The 20617-nt window shown below is 32.6% G+C and overlaps 1 protein-coding gene across 2 annotated transcripts; it reads right to left on the reverse strand.

The window, feature by feature from the left end:
- Nucleotides 1-3153: 3153 nt before the first annotated feature.
- On the reverse strand, nucleotides 3154-11366 carry LOC111997727 (lipid phosphate phosphatase 2). 2 transcript variants are annotated; one of them, XM_024029858.2, is made up of 9 exons: nucleotides 11089-11366; nucleotides 10809-10921; nucleotides 9735-9965; nucleotides 9329-9416; nucleotides 9102-9211; nucleotides 8341-8431; nucleotides 7813-8001; nucleotides 7659-7718; nucleotides 3154-3466 (listed from the first exon to the last, which is right to left on the reverse strand). In XM_024029858.2, the coding sequence occupies exons 2-9, from the start codon at nucleotides 10866-10868 to the stop codon at nucleotides 3273-3275; spliced, it is 1023 nt and encodes a 340-aa protein (XP_023885626.1). In that variant the 5' UTR covers nucleotides 10869-10921; nucleotides 11089-11366; the 3' UTR covers nucleotides 3154-3272. The 2 variants fall into 2 exon arrangements, with proteins under 2 accessions (XP_023885626.1, XP_023885624.1); XM_024029856.2 differs by lacking the exon at nucleotides 3154-3466 and adding an exon at nucleotides 5911-6223 and having other exon boundaries at nucleotides 11089-11363.
- Between the last annotated feature and the right edge of the window lie 9251 nt (nucleotides 11367-20617).

The following is a 20617-nucleotide window of genomic DNA, read 5'->3' on the forward strand; positions in this document are numbered from 1 at the left end:
TACCGTAGATTTTTTTATCAACACTTAACGTGGAGCTAATTCTTTAAGGAAAGAAAAGTGTAGCATGAAATAAACTTAACGCTATACTATTCTCTAGCCTTAAGGTGGAGCTAATTTTTTATCAACGCTTAACGCTATTCTATTGTCTAGCCTTTTCCTTTCAAGGAAAGAAAAGTGTCTAGTAATTTCTTTAGTTAATTCTTTAACTCCTTGACGCATAGGTGTCTTTTGAGGGTAGTGTAGCATGAAATAAACTTAAATTCTATTTGCAAATAATGAGATGAAAATAACTCATCTGACCTGAAGACCCAAGAATTGGGTCAAGCTGTTGTGATTCGTCCAGGTTGCTTCTAGAAATTTGGAGATAAAAAATTCTATATTTCCTTCCAAAGGCCATCCAGTACTCCTTTTGACGGTGCACTTGCTACTTTACAATGACCAAGGAGATGACCTGTAGTTACTCAATCTTGAGATGCTTTCGGGTGATCTCATTGTCGTCGATTGGTTTCACCAAATATTGCAACTATGGTCATGCTTTGGGTTTGCCTTGCGTCGAAGACATTATTGATCACTGCTTTTTTCTGACTTCAGCCACTATTGCTTGGAATGGTAGTTTTTCTAGATCTTTCTCGGATCCTTCATAATCTGTATTTCTTGATTTCTTCCCACATAAGGGAAGAATGACAATCCCCTGAAAGAGACAATGATGAAAGGGGTTTCATGGAGGAGATCTTGCAAATTTTTGACTAAGCGACCCTTTTGTTGCAGGAAGAGCTAGATGACTAATCTCCCCACAGACGGCGCCAAACTGATGATGCTAAAATCGTCAGTTGGATCACTCGTCCAATCCAGAGTTTTAGACAATCTTGTAGGACCTGCAAGATAAAGAGAGTTGATCGAAGAGACCACCAGATTGTGCCCGGTGGGGGAGCCTCCGATGCTTAAGTTAGTATTAGCCCATATCTTTTTTACTATAGATAGCATTTTGTAGTGGTTTTTGACATACCTTCACAAGTGAGATGGATTGTCCCTTTTATAGGTGATTTGGATAGCTGTTATACATAATTGGAGGTGATTATTACCCATGTGTAACAGTCATCGTATTGATGGGTGTTTAAGACCGATGAGTAACGGTCGTCATTAATATGTTGAATGTGCTTGAACAGTTACATTTTTAGGTCTACTAATGATGCAAGGTTGTCCATATTAATGGACGACCTTAATGATTTTTAGGACTCATCAAAAAATATTACTCAAACTTAACAAAATAAAATGGTTATACTTATATTGACAATAGATAATAAAAACTGATAATAAATTATTATGAAACGATTTCAAAATGTGAAAACTTGTAGAAGGAAATTGTAAAATTTTATGTATTTGCGTGTTTTTGTTTTTGATAACTCAATATATTCAATTTTTTTAAATTAAATTTTTGTTTAATTTAAGTTTCTTAATGATGCCTTAGAAAAAATTTCTAGAGCCGTAACTGTCTTTTCCCACACACTTCCTAATGACTTATAACAAATTCAAACATATGAATTAACACATAAAAATAGCTTATGCTTATCCTAAAACCTTGCCATTTGAAAACCGTACCACAATGATCTAATTATATAAGTTGGAACTACCGATTATTTGGTCAATCGGTGATTGATGATAGAGCTTACCAAAATATAGTCATATTAATACACATTTCCATGTGGCTCAATAATCAATATTATTGATTACACAATTGTCCTCTTTCTCCAAAGTCTTTGCCAATCTAAAAATATGACTTTCCCAGAACATACAAAATTCAGTAAGTAGGGAGGGGCAATTAATTAGTACGTATTCCCAGACGTGCTTCTTTCTCTTTTCAATTTTTTTTAATGAACATTTGGAGTGCCTAAGGGCACGGGCACCTACCTCAACCAATTTTCCATAACCTCTTCAATTTAAACTCTTATAGAGTGCCTAAGGGCCCTGCATTTGTGTAGCAGCCTGACATTTTATACTATCCTCATAAATCAGGGGGCAATGCACAACCTGTTGAAATTAAGTGGCACAAAAACCATATGATCTATCCAACTGAATTAACCAAGTCTGTACACAATTGATTTAATGGTCAAACGTATTTTTTGTCTACCAAATATGGCTGCGCGTCTCTTCTCCCATGTCAACTTTGCACAAGTTTGAAACTAGAGAAAAACACACTGGAATTTTTGGTGCTTATACATATAGGATTGATTAGTAGTGTCTTTTATTTTGAGTGGTCATGCTGTTAACTACGTGTGACTAGGTGAGGTGAGAAGCATTTTCAGCTCATCTACTATCACCTACCCAAGGCCGTCTCTACATATGATGCAATTGATGCAATTGTCTAAAGCCCCCAAATAAAAAAAGGCCCCCACTTATAAAAAAATTTATATATATATATATATAATATTTATCTATATATTTTAATTAAAAAAATTATGTACTTTTATTAGTTAATAAAATACATTAAAAAAGCCTCATTGTATCCTAAAATACAAAAAAGTAAAAAGAGAAAAAACAAAAATAGTTAAGATAAAACTACGTAGAGGCTGTGGGCTATGCAGACAAAACTGCACAGTGCACACAGCATTGCACAGTTTGCCCAAAGCTCACAGCACGTCACAGCTGGTCCCATCACATACTAATTAATAATTTATCATATTTTTTTTTTAATGCATACTCTTATTTTATCAATTATTATAAATTATCACACTGATTAATAATTTGATGTGTATCATATCAACTCATTTGTTTTATAGTGATACTAATTTATTGAACCATGTAATAAATTAATTTTTATTTGTGCAGGTTAGACTTTAAAATGGTCACAACTTTAGAAAAATTGTAATAACCAAGTTCTATTATTCTATACTTTAAATTTTATTTTTAGTAATTTTGCATCTCAAAAAGTAAGAAAAATAGATTTTAAATAAAAAAATTCAATACATATTATTTAATTAATATTAAAATATAAAAAAGGCTCCACTTAAAATTTTCGCCTAAAACCCCCCAATGTTGATGAGCCGGCCCTGCACCTACCTTTGTTTCTCTAGATTGCTGGTGCCATCTTTTTTTCTTTTATTTCAGAGACTCCTTTTCTTTTTGTCTATTCCCTAGACACTATTGCATTCATGATTGAATAAAGGCCACAATCAAACTGCATTCTACATTGCTAAACCTAAAGTTCTGTTGATACAGAGAATTGTCATTTACACATGCATACATGAAGTCCAGAAGCATAAAGTACAAGATATTCACAATAAACTCCCTGATTCCATTGCATCCTGGGCAGAGCTTAGATTGCCTACTGCCCCACCATTTTGTCTTCCTGGTTGGTTCACAACCTGAATCCCTTGGGCCTGTACATCAGGTGTAGTCATATTATTGGATGCGTTTGTACTGCAACGTGCCTCCTCCATTGCTTTAAAATATGCATAAGGGCCCCATCCTGAAACCAGAAGATTAAATTGAAGGAAGCTCAAAGCAGTGAAAAAAAAAGATTCAATTAAAATGGAAAATGATGTGCAGGAAAAGAAATTAATCATGCGAATCGTTTCAGGTTACCACCAATAAACTGAGTAGCTAGAGTGACTTGATTTTCACATTCCTACTTCCTTTTCTAAGATCCCAACAACTTCTCATTGAAGCATTTGAAACATAAAATAATTACTCTAAAAGAAAATTAAAGCTTATCATATTACAGTATTGGATTAATATAGCTGCTAGATTTCAGACTTTCATATCTTTTTGCAACTCCATGGCAATCAGTGGAGCATAAGCGTACCCAGTTGCAGTTCTAACTTCTAAGATATAACATTTCTTATATCCAGGCTGCAATAGTTTCCAGATATTCATTCCCCATACGTTTTCCTGATGACTTATACAAATTCAAACATATGAATTAACATAAAAAAATAGCTTATGCTTATCCTAAAACCTTGCCATTCGAAAACCGTACCACAATGGTCTACTTATATAAGTTGGAACTACCGATTATTTGGTCAGTATGTGATTGATGATCGAGATTGTATAAGGACGTAACAAAATCCAATTAGAAACTACAAGGTTTAACTAAGGCAGGCCACTTTGGCATGATAGCAAAGCTTACCAAAATATGGTCATATGAATACACATTTCCATGTGGCTCAATAATCAATATTATTGATTACACAATTGTCCTCTTTCTCCAAAGTCTTTGCCAATCTAAAAATATGACTTTCCCAGAACATACAAAATTCAGTAAGTAGGGAGGGTCAATTAATTAGTACGTATTCCCAGGCGAGCTTCTTTCTCTTTTCAATTTTTTTAATGAACATTTGGAGTGCCTAAGGGCCCTGCATTTGTGCAGCAGCCTGACATTTTATGCTATCCTCATAAATCAGGGGGCAATGCACAACCTGTTGAAATTAAGTGGCACAAAAACCATATGATCTATCCAACTGAATTAACCAAGTCTGTACACAATTGATTTAATGGTCAAACGTATTTTTTGTTTACCAAATATGGCTGCGCCTCTTCTCCCATGTCAACTTTGCACAAGTTTGAAACTAGAGAAAAACAGTGGAATTTTTGGTGCCTATACATATAGGATTGCTTAGCAGTGTGTCTTTTATTTTGAGTAGTCATGCTGTTAACTACGTGTGTCTAGGTGAGGTGAGAAGCATTTTCAGCTCATCTACTATCACCTACCTTTGTTTCTCTATATTGCTGGTGCCATCTTTTTTTTTCTTGGCAAAAATGCAAAACTGACTTTTTAACTTTCATTCTTTTTCATTTCAGTCCTCTAACTTTCATTTTTGTTAATTCAGTCCTCTAACTTTTAATTTTTGTCAATGCAGAATTCCGTTAAACTTCAGTTATGGCTGCCATTAACTTTTTTTTTTTAATATTTCGGAATCAAAAGAAAAAAAAAATCTGTAAAAAAAAAAAAAAAAAAAACATTTAAGGAGATTGAGACCCAAATCCCTAACAATTTTTTTTAATATTTCGGAATCAAAAGAAAAAAAAAATCTGTAAAAAAAAAAAAAAAAAAAACATTTAAGGAGATTGAGACCCAAATCCCTAACATACTAAGAGCTTGGGGTTTACTGATCACAAAGAAACAATGAGACCCAGGCAAGCTCTGCATCACAACGTGTTTCTTTGTGATTTCAGGATTTGAGTAAATGTTTTATTTTATTTTATTTTTTTATTAAATTTTTTTTTTTTTACAGGCAAGCTTTGCATCGCTCTCTGTCTTTCTCTCTTTGACACACACACACACACACACACACCAAGTTTACTAATCTCTCTCTGTTTTTTTTTTTTTTCCATTTCAAGTCCCTCAAGCTCCTTTGCTGTCTCTCCCTCAAACACCAACAACCAAATGAGCAAATACCCACCACGCAAAATGATGCCACTGACACTCTCTGTGTGGTCTTCGCCGCTGGTGGCCACGTATATCCTGCAATTACCATAGTCGACGAGCTCAAAATCACCAACCCCAATGTCCAAATTCACGACTCCTCCAATTGCACCCTTAAGATCTCCTTCGAAAACCCCAAGCTCTTAGTACGTTAGGGATTTGGGTCTCAATCTCCTTAAATGTTTTTTTTTTTTTTTATATAGATTTTTTTTTTCTTTTGATTCCGAAATATAAAAAATAAAAAAATAAAAAATAAAAAGAAAAAAAGAAGAAGAAGAAGTTAACGGCAGCCATAACTAGAGTTTAACGGAATCTTGCATTAACAAAAATTGAAAGTTATAAGACTGAATTGACAAAACTAAAAGTTAGATGACTGAAATGAAAAAGAGTGAAAGTTAGAGGGTCAGTTTTGCATTTTTGCATTTTTTCTTTTATTTCAGACTCTCCTTTTCTTTTTGTCTATTCCCTAGACACTATTGCATTCATGATTCAATAAAGGCCACAATCAAACTGCATTCTACATTGCTAAGCCTAAAGTTCTGTTGATACAGAGAATTGTCATTTACACATACATACATGAAGTCCATAAGCATAAAGTACAAGATATTCACAATAAACTCCCTGATTCCATTGCATCCTGGGCAGAGCTTAGATTGCCTACTGCCCCACCATTTTGTCTTCCCGGTTGGTTCACAACCTGAATCCCTTGGTCCTGCACATCAGGTGTAGTCATATTATTGGATGTGTTTGTACTGCAACGTGCCTCCTCCATAGCTTTAAAATATGCATAAGGGCCCCATCCTGAAACCAGAAGATTAAATTGAAGGAAGCTCAAAGCAGTGAAAAAAAAAAAAAGATTCAATTAAAATGGAAAATGATGTGCAGGAAAAGAAATTAATCATGCGAATCGTTTCGGGTTACCACCAATAAACTGAGTAGCTAGAGTGACTTGATTTTCTCATTCCTACTTCCTTTTCTAAGATCCCAACAACTTCTCATTGAAGCATTTGAAACATAAAAGAATTACTCTAAAAGAAAATTAAAGCTTATCATATTACAGTATTGGATTAATATAGCCGCTAGATTTCAAACTTTCATATCTTTTTGCAACTCCATGGCAATCAGTGGAGCATAGGCGTACCCAATTGCAGTTCTAACTTCTAAGATATAACATTTCTTATATCCAGACTGCAATAGTTTCTAGATATTCATTCCTCTACTTTTTGACATTTTTATCCACAATAATCTTGAATCCCATAGCCAACCCTAACTAATTTGTAGAGAGTCCATAGCAGACCCCAAATTTTTGGGACTAAGACTTTGTTGTTGTTGTTGTTGTTATTGTTGTTTCACAATAATCTTGAATCTAAAGCAATTCCAGTTCAAATTAATCTATATTTAATCTTTGTCACGACAAAAAATTCCAAAATTTCAACAAATGAAAAGGATAGATATTCACTCATTGACAGATACACTCCCACATGTGAACTAAACAAGGAAACAAAATAAGATGAATAGGTAGCATTGTTAGATAGCTGTCTTCAAAACAATAATCATTTTCCCCAAAGAAAAATGAAGAAGAGAAGAAATGAATGAACAAATCAATTTTTTAGCAGAATAAATGACAGTCTTCAAGGCCAGAGGGTAACACATTAAAACTTGAATGGGCCATAACTAATAACTTAACTGATTTCTTTTTTTCAATTAAAAAAAAAAAAAAAAAAAACTAAGCTTCCACATTTGGAATTAGCCAAAGCCTATTTGAAAAGGCAGACTCAAAACCATTAAGAATGAATATACTTATCACTAATTTTTGTGAAGTGATCCAATATTCCTGAACCACATAAAGCATGAATGAGTCCATTTTATTTTGGACGGCACTTGAGGTGACTGCATTCTTTTTTGTAAACATTTATAAAAGAAACATGGGGTTTTACAACTCTTGGAATGTGCAAAAAGTTGGCTTTTTTTAGCTGAATAAGTCAATTCATATTGCAACAATATAGCAAAAGAGGGTCCAACTTGATTGCAACCAAAGTGCTGAAACCTTCATCATATATATATATATATATATTGGTTCAATTTAGTATGAAGCGGAGACATGTTTTGAAAGTGATTAAACACATATTTGATAATATGTATGTAATGTAATGTTACAATAAAATTTCTTCTAGTGTTTTGAGACATATGCTACAATAGTACTTCTTGAAAGAACAAAAGAAAATAAAATGGGTACCATTGTCATCATAAGGGTTTGGGAAGAATTGTCGATAGCAAAATGCTGCCACAAATAGCCCTGCAAGAGATGAACCATGTAAAGCTGCCAAGCCCTATACCAAAAATGCAATTCCAATTTCACTTTCCCCATTAGTTATAATAAAAAAGCATACCCAGCAAACCTCCAGCAAACACATCTTGCCAATGGTGCCAGTAGTCATTAACTCGTGAGACACCAATAAGGGATGCGACAAGTAGCGGAAGGAAAACTATACATAGTTTTGCCACATGCCCTCTGCGATCAAATGCTTGAATTTTTCCAGACAAGTAAAATGACAAAAAACCTAAGCCTGCAAAGGCCGCTGCAGACCAAAATCATAAATTATATCAAATGTGAAGATTCATACACTGCTTCTTTGGTAAACTGACATGATAGCATTCTTTATGATTAAGTCATATATAAAATTGTCTACTTGGTTCTGAATGTAAATATGAAGCAATTAGAAGTAAATTTTACAAGCACAATACCATCAATTTGGCAATCATTTTAGGATACTTCCATGTCTTCTTAAACCACCTTGCGTAAATTATTAATTTTTTTAGGTATAATAGATTATGGATTCCGTATGTTGTTGATGTGTAAATTTATCCATATCAATTCACCAAAAATATTAAAATCTGTAGAAGGAAGTGTTGCTTACCTGAAGTGTGACCACTTGGGAAACTCTTGTGCCCTTCCTTTATATCACTAGCTTTACCATGGCAGATTACATTTCCCAATTGATCATAAAACTAACAAAAAAGGAATCCAAACATCAGTAACTAAGTACTAGAGGAGATTGGCATATTATAATAATGACAGATATTGGACTATCAGGTCAAACAAATTTTCAAAATAAGAAAAGGTTTCCATAATCAAATTAAAATTAATAGGCAAGAGTTTGGAAGCAACTCTATGTTATTGAGGAAGACTAATGGAAAAACAGTTAAAGTGACAGATTCAAATATTTATGTAATGATTCTTAAGCCCCACAAAAACAATTGCACAATACTTAGTTGGTTAACTATAAATACTCAAATTGCACAATACTTAGTAGATTAACTATAACCAAGGACTGGGATGGGCAAGTTGTTAAACCTCTTAGTTTGACATCAATTGGAAAGCCATCTGATGATATTTAACCAACTCCAGCTTAGGTGGTTTTCTTTTTCTTTTTTCCCTCCTAGGAGAAAGAAAAAAAGAAAAAAAAAAACGGAGGGGGGAGGATGACCTGAATCTAGTCCTAACAATTGGAGTCTGCTTTGTACAATTCCTTAAAGAGGTTTTACCAAACTTACTTTTGGGGCTGTGTGACATATGATACCAATAAAGGTACAAAAGAGTTTGAATGATTTTGGGAAAACAATTGACATTTAATAACAACAAAAACAAAAAAGAAGTTGGAGATAAATGAGACTATACATCCTTTCCATCAGGAAAGCAACGATAAAAGAAGTCTGGTCGAGGCCGGCCAACTGCATCTTTTATTGCATCTGTAATCACCGCAGTAACCAGCACAGAAAATAAGAGACCTGCTCTTCAACAGAGATGTAAGTTATCATATAACACTTCACAATTAATTCCTTTAGCTAAGATTAAGAATAAAATACACTAAAGAAATTGTTCTGGTTGAATAATGACTATCATACCAAGAGTGCTGTGGTGCAAATCATACACATCTCCCCTACGAATATAGACGAGAAGGAAGACGGCAATAGGCAACAGAACTGCATAAACCTGATCATAAAAAAATGGAAAAGAACGTTAAAATCATTCATTTTCTTATCCATATCATCTTTAAGGCCAAAATTTCACTTTCTTTACAGTTCTATTGTCCTTTTCCAGATAGCACAGTTTCAATAATTTATAATCCTTGATTTAAGTCCCTAAATATTATAAATATCAAATAAACTTAAATCACAAAGCTATTGAAAACAGAACACAATTGATAAAATGTTTTGCAGCAATAGATTAATTTCCTTGTAGAGTACAAACACTGTCTTAGTTCCTTATAATAAAATTTACATAAAAACATTTGAGAAAATAAATACTTACAGGAACGGACCATACAGGAACTGTGTTGTCTTTCATAGGATACTTAAGGTCTTCCATCATATCCTTTCCCACAAAGCGGTGAAATGGATGAGCGATAATTAGAGTGACTTCTACCATTGCAAGAAACAGCAATATAAGCCAATCATTCTTGTGATTCATAGCAAGAGCAGCGCCATGTGATTTAATAGTGTGTGCCGGTGCCCCAAGCTCAACTTTTCTAATTCTGCTCAGCTGTAACATGCAAAAAAATTGCATTAATGCCAGACCATTGAATCCATTTGTTGCTCTAAGATTTTAGAGGGCAAGCACATATTTCATAAATCACCTCATTAAAGAATCTAATATATTCCACAGATGAATGGACGCTAAATTTTTTTTTTTTCCTGAACATGAACAATTCTTGAAGAATTAGGACACAAAAATACGACAATTAATTAATTAATATATTTTTACCTATATTTTATTCATTTTAGGCATATTTTATGTTTATTTTAAATTTTCAAAATAAAATAGCTATCAAAATCTTTAAATAAAATATATAATCAAAGTATTATTTAAATAAGGAAAATGATGTTTTTTTCATCCCTACACACTCTGGACACGCATGCAGAGTGTCCTCAACATACTTGAGTTCGACAAGTGTCTGACACGCCAATAGTTTCAAGGTGTCAGTACTTCTTAGGTTTAAAGCTAAAACTTTTCTACACATTGCATCTTCTGTTTTATAGAAACACGAGTAATAACTGCGAAAAGAAAAACTTTTCTCTAGTTGAAGAAGCAGATTACAACATTAGATATTGCATTCTGATTAACAACCAACACAAAAGCCCCCAACATCCCACCACAATTTCCAGACTGATAAAATCATTGAATTCTAAGACATATATAAAATCAGTCCCGGAAATTAATTAAAAAAGCCTCACTTCTCTAATCATAAACAAAACTAAACCAGTCAAAATTCATAATTCAACATTTAAATTTCAGAACTGAAAATAATAATAATAATAATTCTGTAATTAGATGAGAATCAGAAGAGGATTAAATTAAATATTAAATTAAATACAGTCAACGAACCTGAAAGGTATTCCGAACATTCGAGAAGGTAAAGAGCGATCTTATACTTCTCCACGCCATGGACGAAAATAAAGCGGAGAATTAACGCACAAAGTTGTAGTACTTTGGAAGTTCTAACAACAATTTGCAAATGTAAACCAAAAAGAAAATGAGAGTCTTATCTTATCATGTAAAACAAAAAAGAAGTGACTGCAGAGCAATGAAAGTGAGTGAGAAAGAGAATGAGAAAGTGACGACGCACTGAATTAACAGTGGAAAAGCGAAGCATAATTATTTTTACCTGTGGGAAAATAAAATTTGGATTCTCAGGGACAATAATTGCACTTGAGAATTGGATATTATATGATATGATGGGACCCGATTAGGCCATTACTCTCAAAAATGAAAAATCTTTCTTCTCTCTAATTATTCAGTTTTTAGAGAGAGAGAGAGAGAATTGGGAAAGTTTTGAAATGAGAGGATTTGCCGCCGGGCGGTTACCGTTTTGGAACACCGTTTAGTTTTAATTGTTAACGATCAAGTGTGAATCAAGTAAGGAACTTTTTTTTTTTTTTTTTTTTTTTTTTGGTGTGGATAAAAAACTAAGAAGAAAAAGAAAAAGGTATTTTATTATATTATTATTTTGGTTGGTAGAAAAATTGAACGGTCACGATTAGGTATGGACTTTGATGACCACTACCGTACAATATGTTGACTTACCTTTCAGCGACAATGGTGGCGTGTGAGGCCTACAAAGGAAACCAATAAATGAGGCTTTACTGCTTTAGGCCCCGTGGGTCGGGTTAAGGTTAAAGTCCTTAATCGAATGGTCCAAATCGATATTGATGGGTTACTGAAATTTCAATTTTCAAACCGCCACCGTCCCATCATTCTCTATAATCACTGGATTAATCGATAAATATAAGCCGTTTTACTCAGTGGGTTGACAAGGTATATTTGCTTGCATTGAACTTCTCTAATTAGGTCATAAGATTAATTGAACATTTTGTTTTAGTAGATTTTTTTTTAATTGGTATTCTTTTCAAATAGGCTTTTGTTTTCGCTCAAAGAATAAATAAATAATGACACTTGAATATTTTCCAATTTTCTTATTAATAGATAGAAATGGCATCCGAAATAGAATTCTAAACCTTTTGTTAAAAAGATTATTTCTTTTGCACTATGCTGGTGAGTGATGTTAGTTCTTTTAGTTTATTTCAGTTTTCTTGGATGGATTCTTGGATGGATTCGATTGTGGAGTGAAACTGAAGATTCGAAAATATGTGAAGGTAGAGTTCATTACCTTTTCTTTTTGTTGTTCAAATATCTTTAAATATTTAACTATTCTTTTGAGCATGTGCAGTCTCTCTATTACATACACACCAGATAATCATCAGAATGAATCTCTTCGTAATAGCCTCGAGATTAGGCAAGAGGTTAGATAGAGGCCATTAGGTTGACTAGAATAGAATCTAGTCAATCTGCTGCTTACCAAACTGAATGGTCATTGCCCATTGGTCAGTAGAATACTACAAGCATTACAGGTCGATCCACAATTTAGAACCACAAAAGCCCTTTTCAAAAATCAAAATCAAAGCTGATGGAAAGTGATAATATGATGGGACCTTTCGTTATGTAGTGGTATGTTGGGCCTTTAGCTCAACACTATCTTTTAGGATATAAAGACAAACTTGAATAGAGTGGGCCTTTTTTTAATTAATAAGACGCTCACAATTTTTCCACTTAGGCCAGGCCCATCTTTACGCCTATTCACTCCATCTCCTTTGCCTAGACAAGCTTAAAAAACTATCTTTGTTACACTTATTTTTGTTTTATCAACTTGACATGTTGTGACTGGTACTAATAAAAGGACTTAATCTACGGTATACAATGTTTGTTTGTGGATACCATACTTACCTAATATTAACTATACATCTAGTAAAATCCCGAGTAATTTAAAGGTCTGAAATTTAGCTATAAGGCAGTGATGTTTTTAATTTTTAATTTTTCCAATTTTTCCCTTAACCATGAATGGACCAACTAATGGGATCTCAATTATTATGCAGCTTATGTCTTGAACAGATTGATAATAGTAAACTGTTTTTTACACCGCTCTTGGAAGGTTAGAACTTGGAATATATATATATATATATATATATCTATCTTCTGTGTTAATCACCCCAATACATTGATAAAATACATTTACAATCTTCCTCTACTTCCACCTCTCTTCCCCTCCCCCCCCCCCCCTGTTTGTAGAACAATAGTAAAGTAATAATACACTCTCTCTTTAAACAAAAGGGAGGAAAAAGTCATAATTTTGGTAAACTCATTTCATAGGAAAGAGACAAGCTTGTTAGGGTAATATTTTTTTTATATATTGGCTTATCCTTTGACAAAACATACTTTATTTATAATTGGGTAGATCTAAGTTGAGTTTAATGTATTAAGAAGTATGTTGTTCAGAGACATCAAGTGGTATCATTATAGACATGAAAATTGATCCAAGAAACAAATGAAGAAAAATTGATTCAGTTAAGCTCGACACTAGTATCTATTGAGGTTTAATGAAGAAGCTCAACACAAGCTTGACACAAGCTCGATCTATCAAGAATTATGATTTTAGAATTTTTAGATCTGAAATTTGGCCCATGATGACTTGAATGATTAGGGTTTCTCTCTCTACAGCCCATGTCATATATAAGGCTTGTTTTAAAACTCATCAAATACTGAAACAGAGACTCAAAACTCATATACTCTATGAGAAGCTAATGCTTTTGTACGCCTTAAGGTTTTGTAACCAAGTACTTCCTAATTTTCATTGTCTATGAAGTGAAGAATTTTGCAGTCAACAATAATTAATCAAATTGTTAGAGTTAGTCTCGTACTAGGATCCGTGCAAAGGAGTTAGTCACAGATTGGAAATTTGTGCAAAGTGAAGAAATCTACTACACGATCAAGTCTAATTGGGTATTGGAGTAAAGGTTCAACTGTAGGTTGGTATTTTGGGATAGTCTAGGGTAGTGGTAAGATTCTTTATACTTATAACCGCTTGTTCTTAGTTAGTGGATTCTTAGGAGTGGTGACCTGAAATTCACCTGGTGGAGTTTTGCCTTGTGAGATGTTTTCCCAATTCTTCAACAAATCACCGTATTATTTATTTTCTAGTGCACATTAGTTTATTTGATAATTTGCTAGTGCCTCAACAATTTGCATGTAATTTGACCTAATTAATCAATTTGGGTAATTATATTAATTAATCGTGGTCAATCTATTTTAACCCAACGAAGCCAATATGACTTTCAATATCTTTCCTTTTGGTTTTATTTTTAAAGAATAAGACCAGAAGTAAATTTTTTGAATAATCTCACTCCATGGAAAGAGATACTAGACAAGCCAAAGTGCCTTCCAGACACTCTTTTCTTTCTAATAGATTTTCCAAAAGCTATGGGCCTATAGCTACTTACCCACCTTTTTTTAATTTGGTCAACAACAATTTATCAAATTACTAGAGTTAATCACGTACTAGGATCCATGTAAAGGAGTTAGTCACAGATTGAAAATGTGTGCAAAGTGAAGAAATCTACTACATGATCAAGTCCAATTGGGTATTGGAGCAAAAGTTCAACTGTAGGTTGGTATTTTGGGGTAGTCTAGGGTAGTGGTAAGATTCTTTATACTTATAACCGCTTGTTCTTAATTAGTGGATTTTTGGGAGTAATGACCTAAAATTCACTCGGTGGAGTTTTTGCTTTGCAAGAGGTTTCCCAATTCGTCAACAAATCACAGTGTTATTTATTTTTATTTTTTGCATATTAATTTATTTGGTGATTTGTTAGTGCCTCCACTATTTGCATGTAATTTGACTTAATTAATCAATTTGGGTAATTACATTAACTAGTATGTAACCCATGCGTAAGTGAATTGTAGTGGTGCTATTGATATTAGCTTGGGTTATAAAACATATAGGATATTAGTTCGACCATGACATTTGGAGGTATAGAATAGTTTTTTTTTTTTGCAATTTTCATGATATTAGTTACGCCAAGTTTCTCATTACTCTGCTATTATGTATATAATTTTGAAAATCACTATTAGATACTACATATACAATATCAATTCACAATCACTATTAATAAAATTCTACTAAATATAATATAAGATAAAAAGAATAAACTGGTCCAATAGTGTCTCCTAAATTGAATGGAGATAGGTGTATGAGATTATTTAGCTCAATTACAATTTGTTACGTTCAAGATCCTAACATATAAAATATCTAAATAAAAACAATATAAAAAATATTCACATTAGTTCAGAGAAAAAATAATAGCAAAAATCCAAACAATTTAATTTGTATGGAAAGCTAAGAAAAGCAAAATTCAATTTTGAATCTAATTAAATTTTCTCTAAGCATTGGTTTATATATATGATTAGGTTTTTATGATTTATTTATAATGATCTTCTTGGCTTCTACTTTTAATTAACTCATTTGACACAAAAATTAAAAAAAACTTACATTAGATAAGACACAAGACACAAAATTAAATTGTAATTGAATTCTAATTTTTACATTGAATTATGGGAAAAGCTAATGGATGCCCTTAGGATAGTGATTAATAATCTATTTAAAGAAAATTTTTATGAGAAAAGAAAAAAAATTAATTAATATTTTGATAGTTTTTTCCATTTCCCATAAAAGTGGTGTCAAAACTTTCCTAAAATAGATTGTTAACCATTGTCTTGAGGACATCCATTAGCATGGCCCTTGAATTAATTAACTTGGCGCAAAAATTTAAAAACTTTGATTAGATAGGACATGTGATACAAAATTAAGCTTTAATTGAATTTTAATTAAAATCTATGAATTTTCTAGATTTTTCACACTAGTCATACCAACAGATCATATGGTTAATTTGTGCATGTGTATAAATCAAGGACAAATTTCATGGAGATTTTTTGAGTTGAGTTGTATAGTTCTAACTTGTGTTATAGTTGGTTATGTTTTCTAAATTCTATCGTGTATAACTACAATTTTTCTAAGCTTCAAATTTAATTTTTTGGTGGTAATTTTTTTTCTTCCTAAATTTGTTTATACGAGCATTTGGTGGCAACTGATCAGAAGGCAGTGGTCATGAACATGCGTGCAATGAATGAAATTTCTCCTACTCTCAAGATGCTTTTAATTTGATAATTTTTTTTGAGAAACTCTTTTAATTTGATAATGATAATCAAAGGTTATCATAAAATTAAAATATTATCTTTAAAAAAAATAGAATGAAATCAAAATCAGAAGATAGATTTTATAACAATCAATTGAAAGCTTAGCTATTAGAAAGAATTGGAAATCCACCACAGAGGTGCAAGTAAAAAAAAAAAAAAAAAATCCACCAAAAGAAAGAAGAAGATCAAATAAAGAGCTAGTAATTACTCCTTTTTAGGGATAAAATATGGAATGACTGGGAGAGAAATTTTTCAGAATTAGTAATAGTAAATTTATGTAAAAAACAATAATGATTAAATGGGAATAAGAATTGATGAGCAGAAAAAGAGGCAAACAAGGGAGATAAATGATTGGAGGAAGAATAATGTAAGGTGGGATATAATGGGGGAGAAGAAGAGTAAAAAAGGGGAGAGAAATGGTTGGAGGAAGAGCATTGGTTAGGTGGGATGGGAGGGTCAAATATTTTTTAAGTGTTGGCTAATTACATGATTTTTTTTTTTTTTTTTTGTTGCAATATTTGGGTTTTTTTTTAAATTGTACTAAGTATTGTGGTAATGGGTTGAATACTGAACCTCAGTCAAGCGAGACCAAGGTTGGACCCCCCTTCTCCGCCATTTTATTATTGAAATCTTGAGTGACTTTTTGGTAATGCTCCCGTGGATGCCCCAAAAAAGAGAGTGCTAAAAAAGCTTGTTGAAGGCTTTTCTTTTTTGGTTTATCGCACATTTGGAATTTAGCGACGTGACTCTTTGTGTGAATGTGTTTCTAGGGTGAGGTGTTTGTGCGTGTGTGTCTATGAGTCTTATTTTTATTTTAGGAGTTGCCACCAACCATTGGTTTTGTATGAGGTGTGATTAGTCACCTATTTGTCTAATTTTTTTTTTTTTTTAAGTTACCTAATTAACTAAACCAATTTTAATAGTTTATTAATTAAGGTAAACTAAAAGTCTCAAATCAAAGGCCTTGGACTTAGAAATTCGATTACGTGTGGGGAAGGAGTTAGACATCCCACACCACCTATCCAAAGGATAGTCCACATTTTAATTTAATTCTAACATTATCTTTTTAGTGAAAAAATTAGATACTTGGCATTTTGGTTTTTCAAAAAAGGTTTTGTAAAAACAATATATATTTTACATAGCATGTGAATATTTATTTCAAAGAATTATTTACAAACAAAGCATGTGAAATAGATATACATAGCATGTGAGAAGCATTTTACCACGTTGCAAGAAATAATATATACAATAGCACGTGAATATTTATATACTATATATTTAGCATGTCAATATTTACAACATAAAAGAAAAAGATATAGCCCCTTGTTGTCGTTCACCATACTTCTCTCATTTTTCATGCAACAACAAAATAGGATAAAACATTAGTGCCAAAAAGGGGGGAATCATGTTAGCTTGGTGCCTATTGGTTCAATGAAATTGAACCGTAGGCACAAATCTCTAAAAGATGCAATTCTAAGAAAAAGATTTAAAACAATAATGCTTGAATGTGTAAAGATGAAAAGTTTAAAAACTTACCTAAAAGGAAATGCACAAATTATTTTGAAAAAAAAGATTGTTTGAAAAAAAGATTTTATTTGAAGAAAAACAAGTTTGCCCCCCCTTTTTTTTTTAAGTAAAAGACTTAGAAGGTTTTTTTTTTTTTTTTCATATATAAAAAGTATTTTTCTTGATAAAAAAAAAAATGGAAGAAGAACGTTGGTTTTAAAGGAAAGAGGTTAGAAAAGCATTTTTTGGTGAGAAAAAGTTTTGTTTTTTAGATAGACGGATAGAAAAGCATTTTTTGGTGAGAAAAAGTTTCATTTATTTTCAAAGAAATGGATTCCAAAGTTTGTTGAGAACCAAGGTTTTTCTTCTTCTTCTTCTTCTTCTTCTTCTTTTTATTTTTTTTTTTAAGATAGATAGGATAAAATACTGTTTTATTTTGAGAAAATGGTTTTCATAGTTTAATTGGAAACCATGATTTTTATCCAAAATTTTTTTTTCTAAAATTCAACTAAATTTTTTTTTTTTTTTTTTTTTAAAAGATGACAAAAGGTTTTCTTTTGAATAAACAAAGTTTAGATTTTGAAATCTTTTTGCGAAAACAACAATTTTGAAAAAGTTTTGCACAACACCCACATGGAATAAACTAATAATTGCCTAACAGGGACTGCAAGTTCTAGATTTATCTAAATTCATTGAACACGTTTAAGTAACTTTTAAAGGAAAAAAAAAAAAAAAAAGGTCAAGCCTAAGGGCCCCCGGCCCCTCAAAGAAAGTGTGGGTATAGACAATTTTTATGTTATTCTAGTAGTGTGTGTGTGTATATAAAAGAGCACCGGAGCACAGCGCAAGCCTTTATCTTCTAGGATCATGATTACACATGCAAGCCCACTGTTTTTTATGATTTTATTTTTCATAAAATTAATTAAATAAATAAAAGTTATTATGTAAACATGGGCGTTAACCAGCTATGGTAATTGAAATATACTAATTGAGAGGTATTGCCGTATTTAACACAATCTTTTCGTGCGCCCCCATGGTATAAGTGGCAGTGCAACAAAAAAACTTTTCTCCAGTAAAAGGAAATAGATATGGAGTATGAGACAAACAATGCATTTTTATCATGCTGGAATGGTTATATTAAAATAATATCCTAGTGAATTTAATTGAGTCATGATGGATTAATTGTAACTACATTATAAACTTTACCATTTTATAAGGTTAATGAAAAGAAAGTTTTATTAAAATAATATGATAGTGGAGGTTCCTATCACAAAAAATAGAAGAAAAAAAATTTTGACAGTGGAGGAACCACCAAAATATGCATGTTATTTTTTAGGGTCAGGGAAAGAGAAAAAGCCTAAGGAAATTGATACACTCTAATTTTACATGTATTAGACCAGTGGCGTATCTAAGGAGGGTTATTGATATTTGATTCGCTCTAATTTTCTATGTATTAAATCTCTGGCAGTCCAGCAAATCTAAGGTGACAAAATCGGATACAATCCGCAAACCCTCTTAGGACACCCCCCCCCCCCCCCCCCCCCCCCCCCCCTTAAAAATTTTGATAGGGGGTCAAAATTTCAACATTATATATTTATATATGTATGTTATATTTTGATTTTACTTTTGTTTTTAATGCATGTTTCCTCTTAGGGTTTTATTATTTTTATTTTAAAATAAGGAATGGCATTTTTTTTCAAAAATTATTTTTAAAGATTTTTTTTTCATGTGATAAATTTTATTTTATTTTTAAAAAATTATTTTCAAAATTAATTGCCTACTTAACTAAAATTTTTAATGGAATTGAGTGAAACACTTGAATTGAATAAATTTGAAACTTAGAGGACAAAATTGAACAAAAACAAAGTTAGAAGACTAAAATGAATTTTAGTTAAACTTAAGGGCAAATTACAATTTATCCACCTGTGATTTAACCGAAATTTAAGTTGCATACTTGTGGTTTAAAAGTTGGCACTTTGTCCACTTGAACTTCACTCCATTAGGCTTTCGTAACCTACCTAAGTACTTTCACAGTTAAAAACACAACAAAAACATAAAAACCAAGATCTAAAAGCATATTTCTTAAAATGGTGAAATTTTGGCTTAAGAACATTCTTCCTCCTCATAAAAACATTCTCAAACCTATCAATCCAAACAAAATTGCCAAGGGGATAAAAAAAAGTTGAGAAAGAAATTTATGGTGTGTTCGATTTGATTTTAATTTTTGGTTGTAGTGGCTGTGGGTTTATGCTCAAAATTTATGGCTGGTTGAGTGCCTCTTGGAATAATTTGTCAATTCTTTCACAAATGTGGAAAGCCATGTGGGGAACGTGGGGTGGCTATCAAACAAAACTTTAGGAAATGTCTTTGTCGAAATGGACGACTGAAGACCCAGGTTTTCTCCACGTTTAATGCAATAACCTAGGGATAACTGAAGACCCACTTAGTGCTGAACACGGGAGAGTACTGGACGTGGGAAAGTTACAGAAGCCCATTATTCATAAATGCCACCAAATTTCAAACTCGCACGTGTGACCAAGTAGAAACTGCTTACACGTGTCTCAGGGGGCTAAATGTTGAGGTACAAATTTTTCGGGCCTTGATTTTATTAGCCCACTCACAAAAATACCCACATAAGCCTATAAATTATTTTAACCCCACATAACTATTTCCCACATATTACCTAAATATTCTCCACATTATTGGGCCTTCACAAATATTCTGTACACAAGCCTATAAATTGCCTTGAGCCCTCTTACAAACATTACCCATTATATCCCACATATTATCCAACTTAGATTTCCCACAAATAATACTCACCATATTGCTATCAAAATTGAGCCACAAAATTATACTATCTCCACAAGAAGCCCAAAATCATCTAACTTGTGGGCAAAGCCCGAAAGCCCAACAAAACCTCCTTACAAAGCCTGTTGCTACACGGCACCTTTACTAAGCCCGCTACGATGTGGCACCTTACTAAGCCCGCTACAATGTGGCACCTTACTAAGCCCGCTAGATGCGGCACCTTACAAAGCCCGTTGCTATACGGCACCTTTACTAAACCCACTATGATGCGGTATCTTACTAAGCCCACTACGACA

This window comes from Quercus suber, unplaced genomic scaffold (genome assembly GCF_002906115.3).
Source record: "Quercus suber isolate HL8 unplaced genomic scaffold, Cork oak 2.0 scaffold_115, whole genome shotgun sequence".
NCBI lineage: Eukaryota > Viridiplantae > Streptophyta > Magnoliopsida > Fagales > Fagaceae > Quercus > Quercus suber.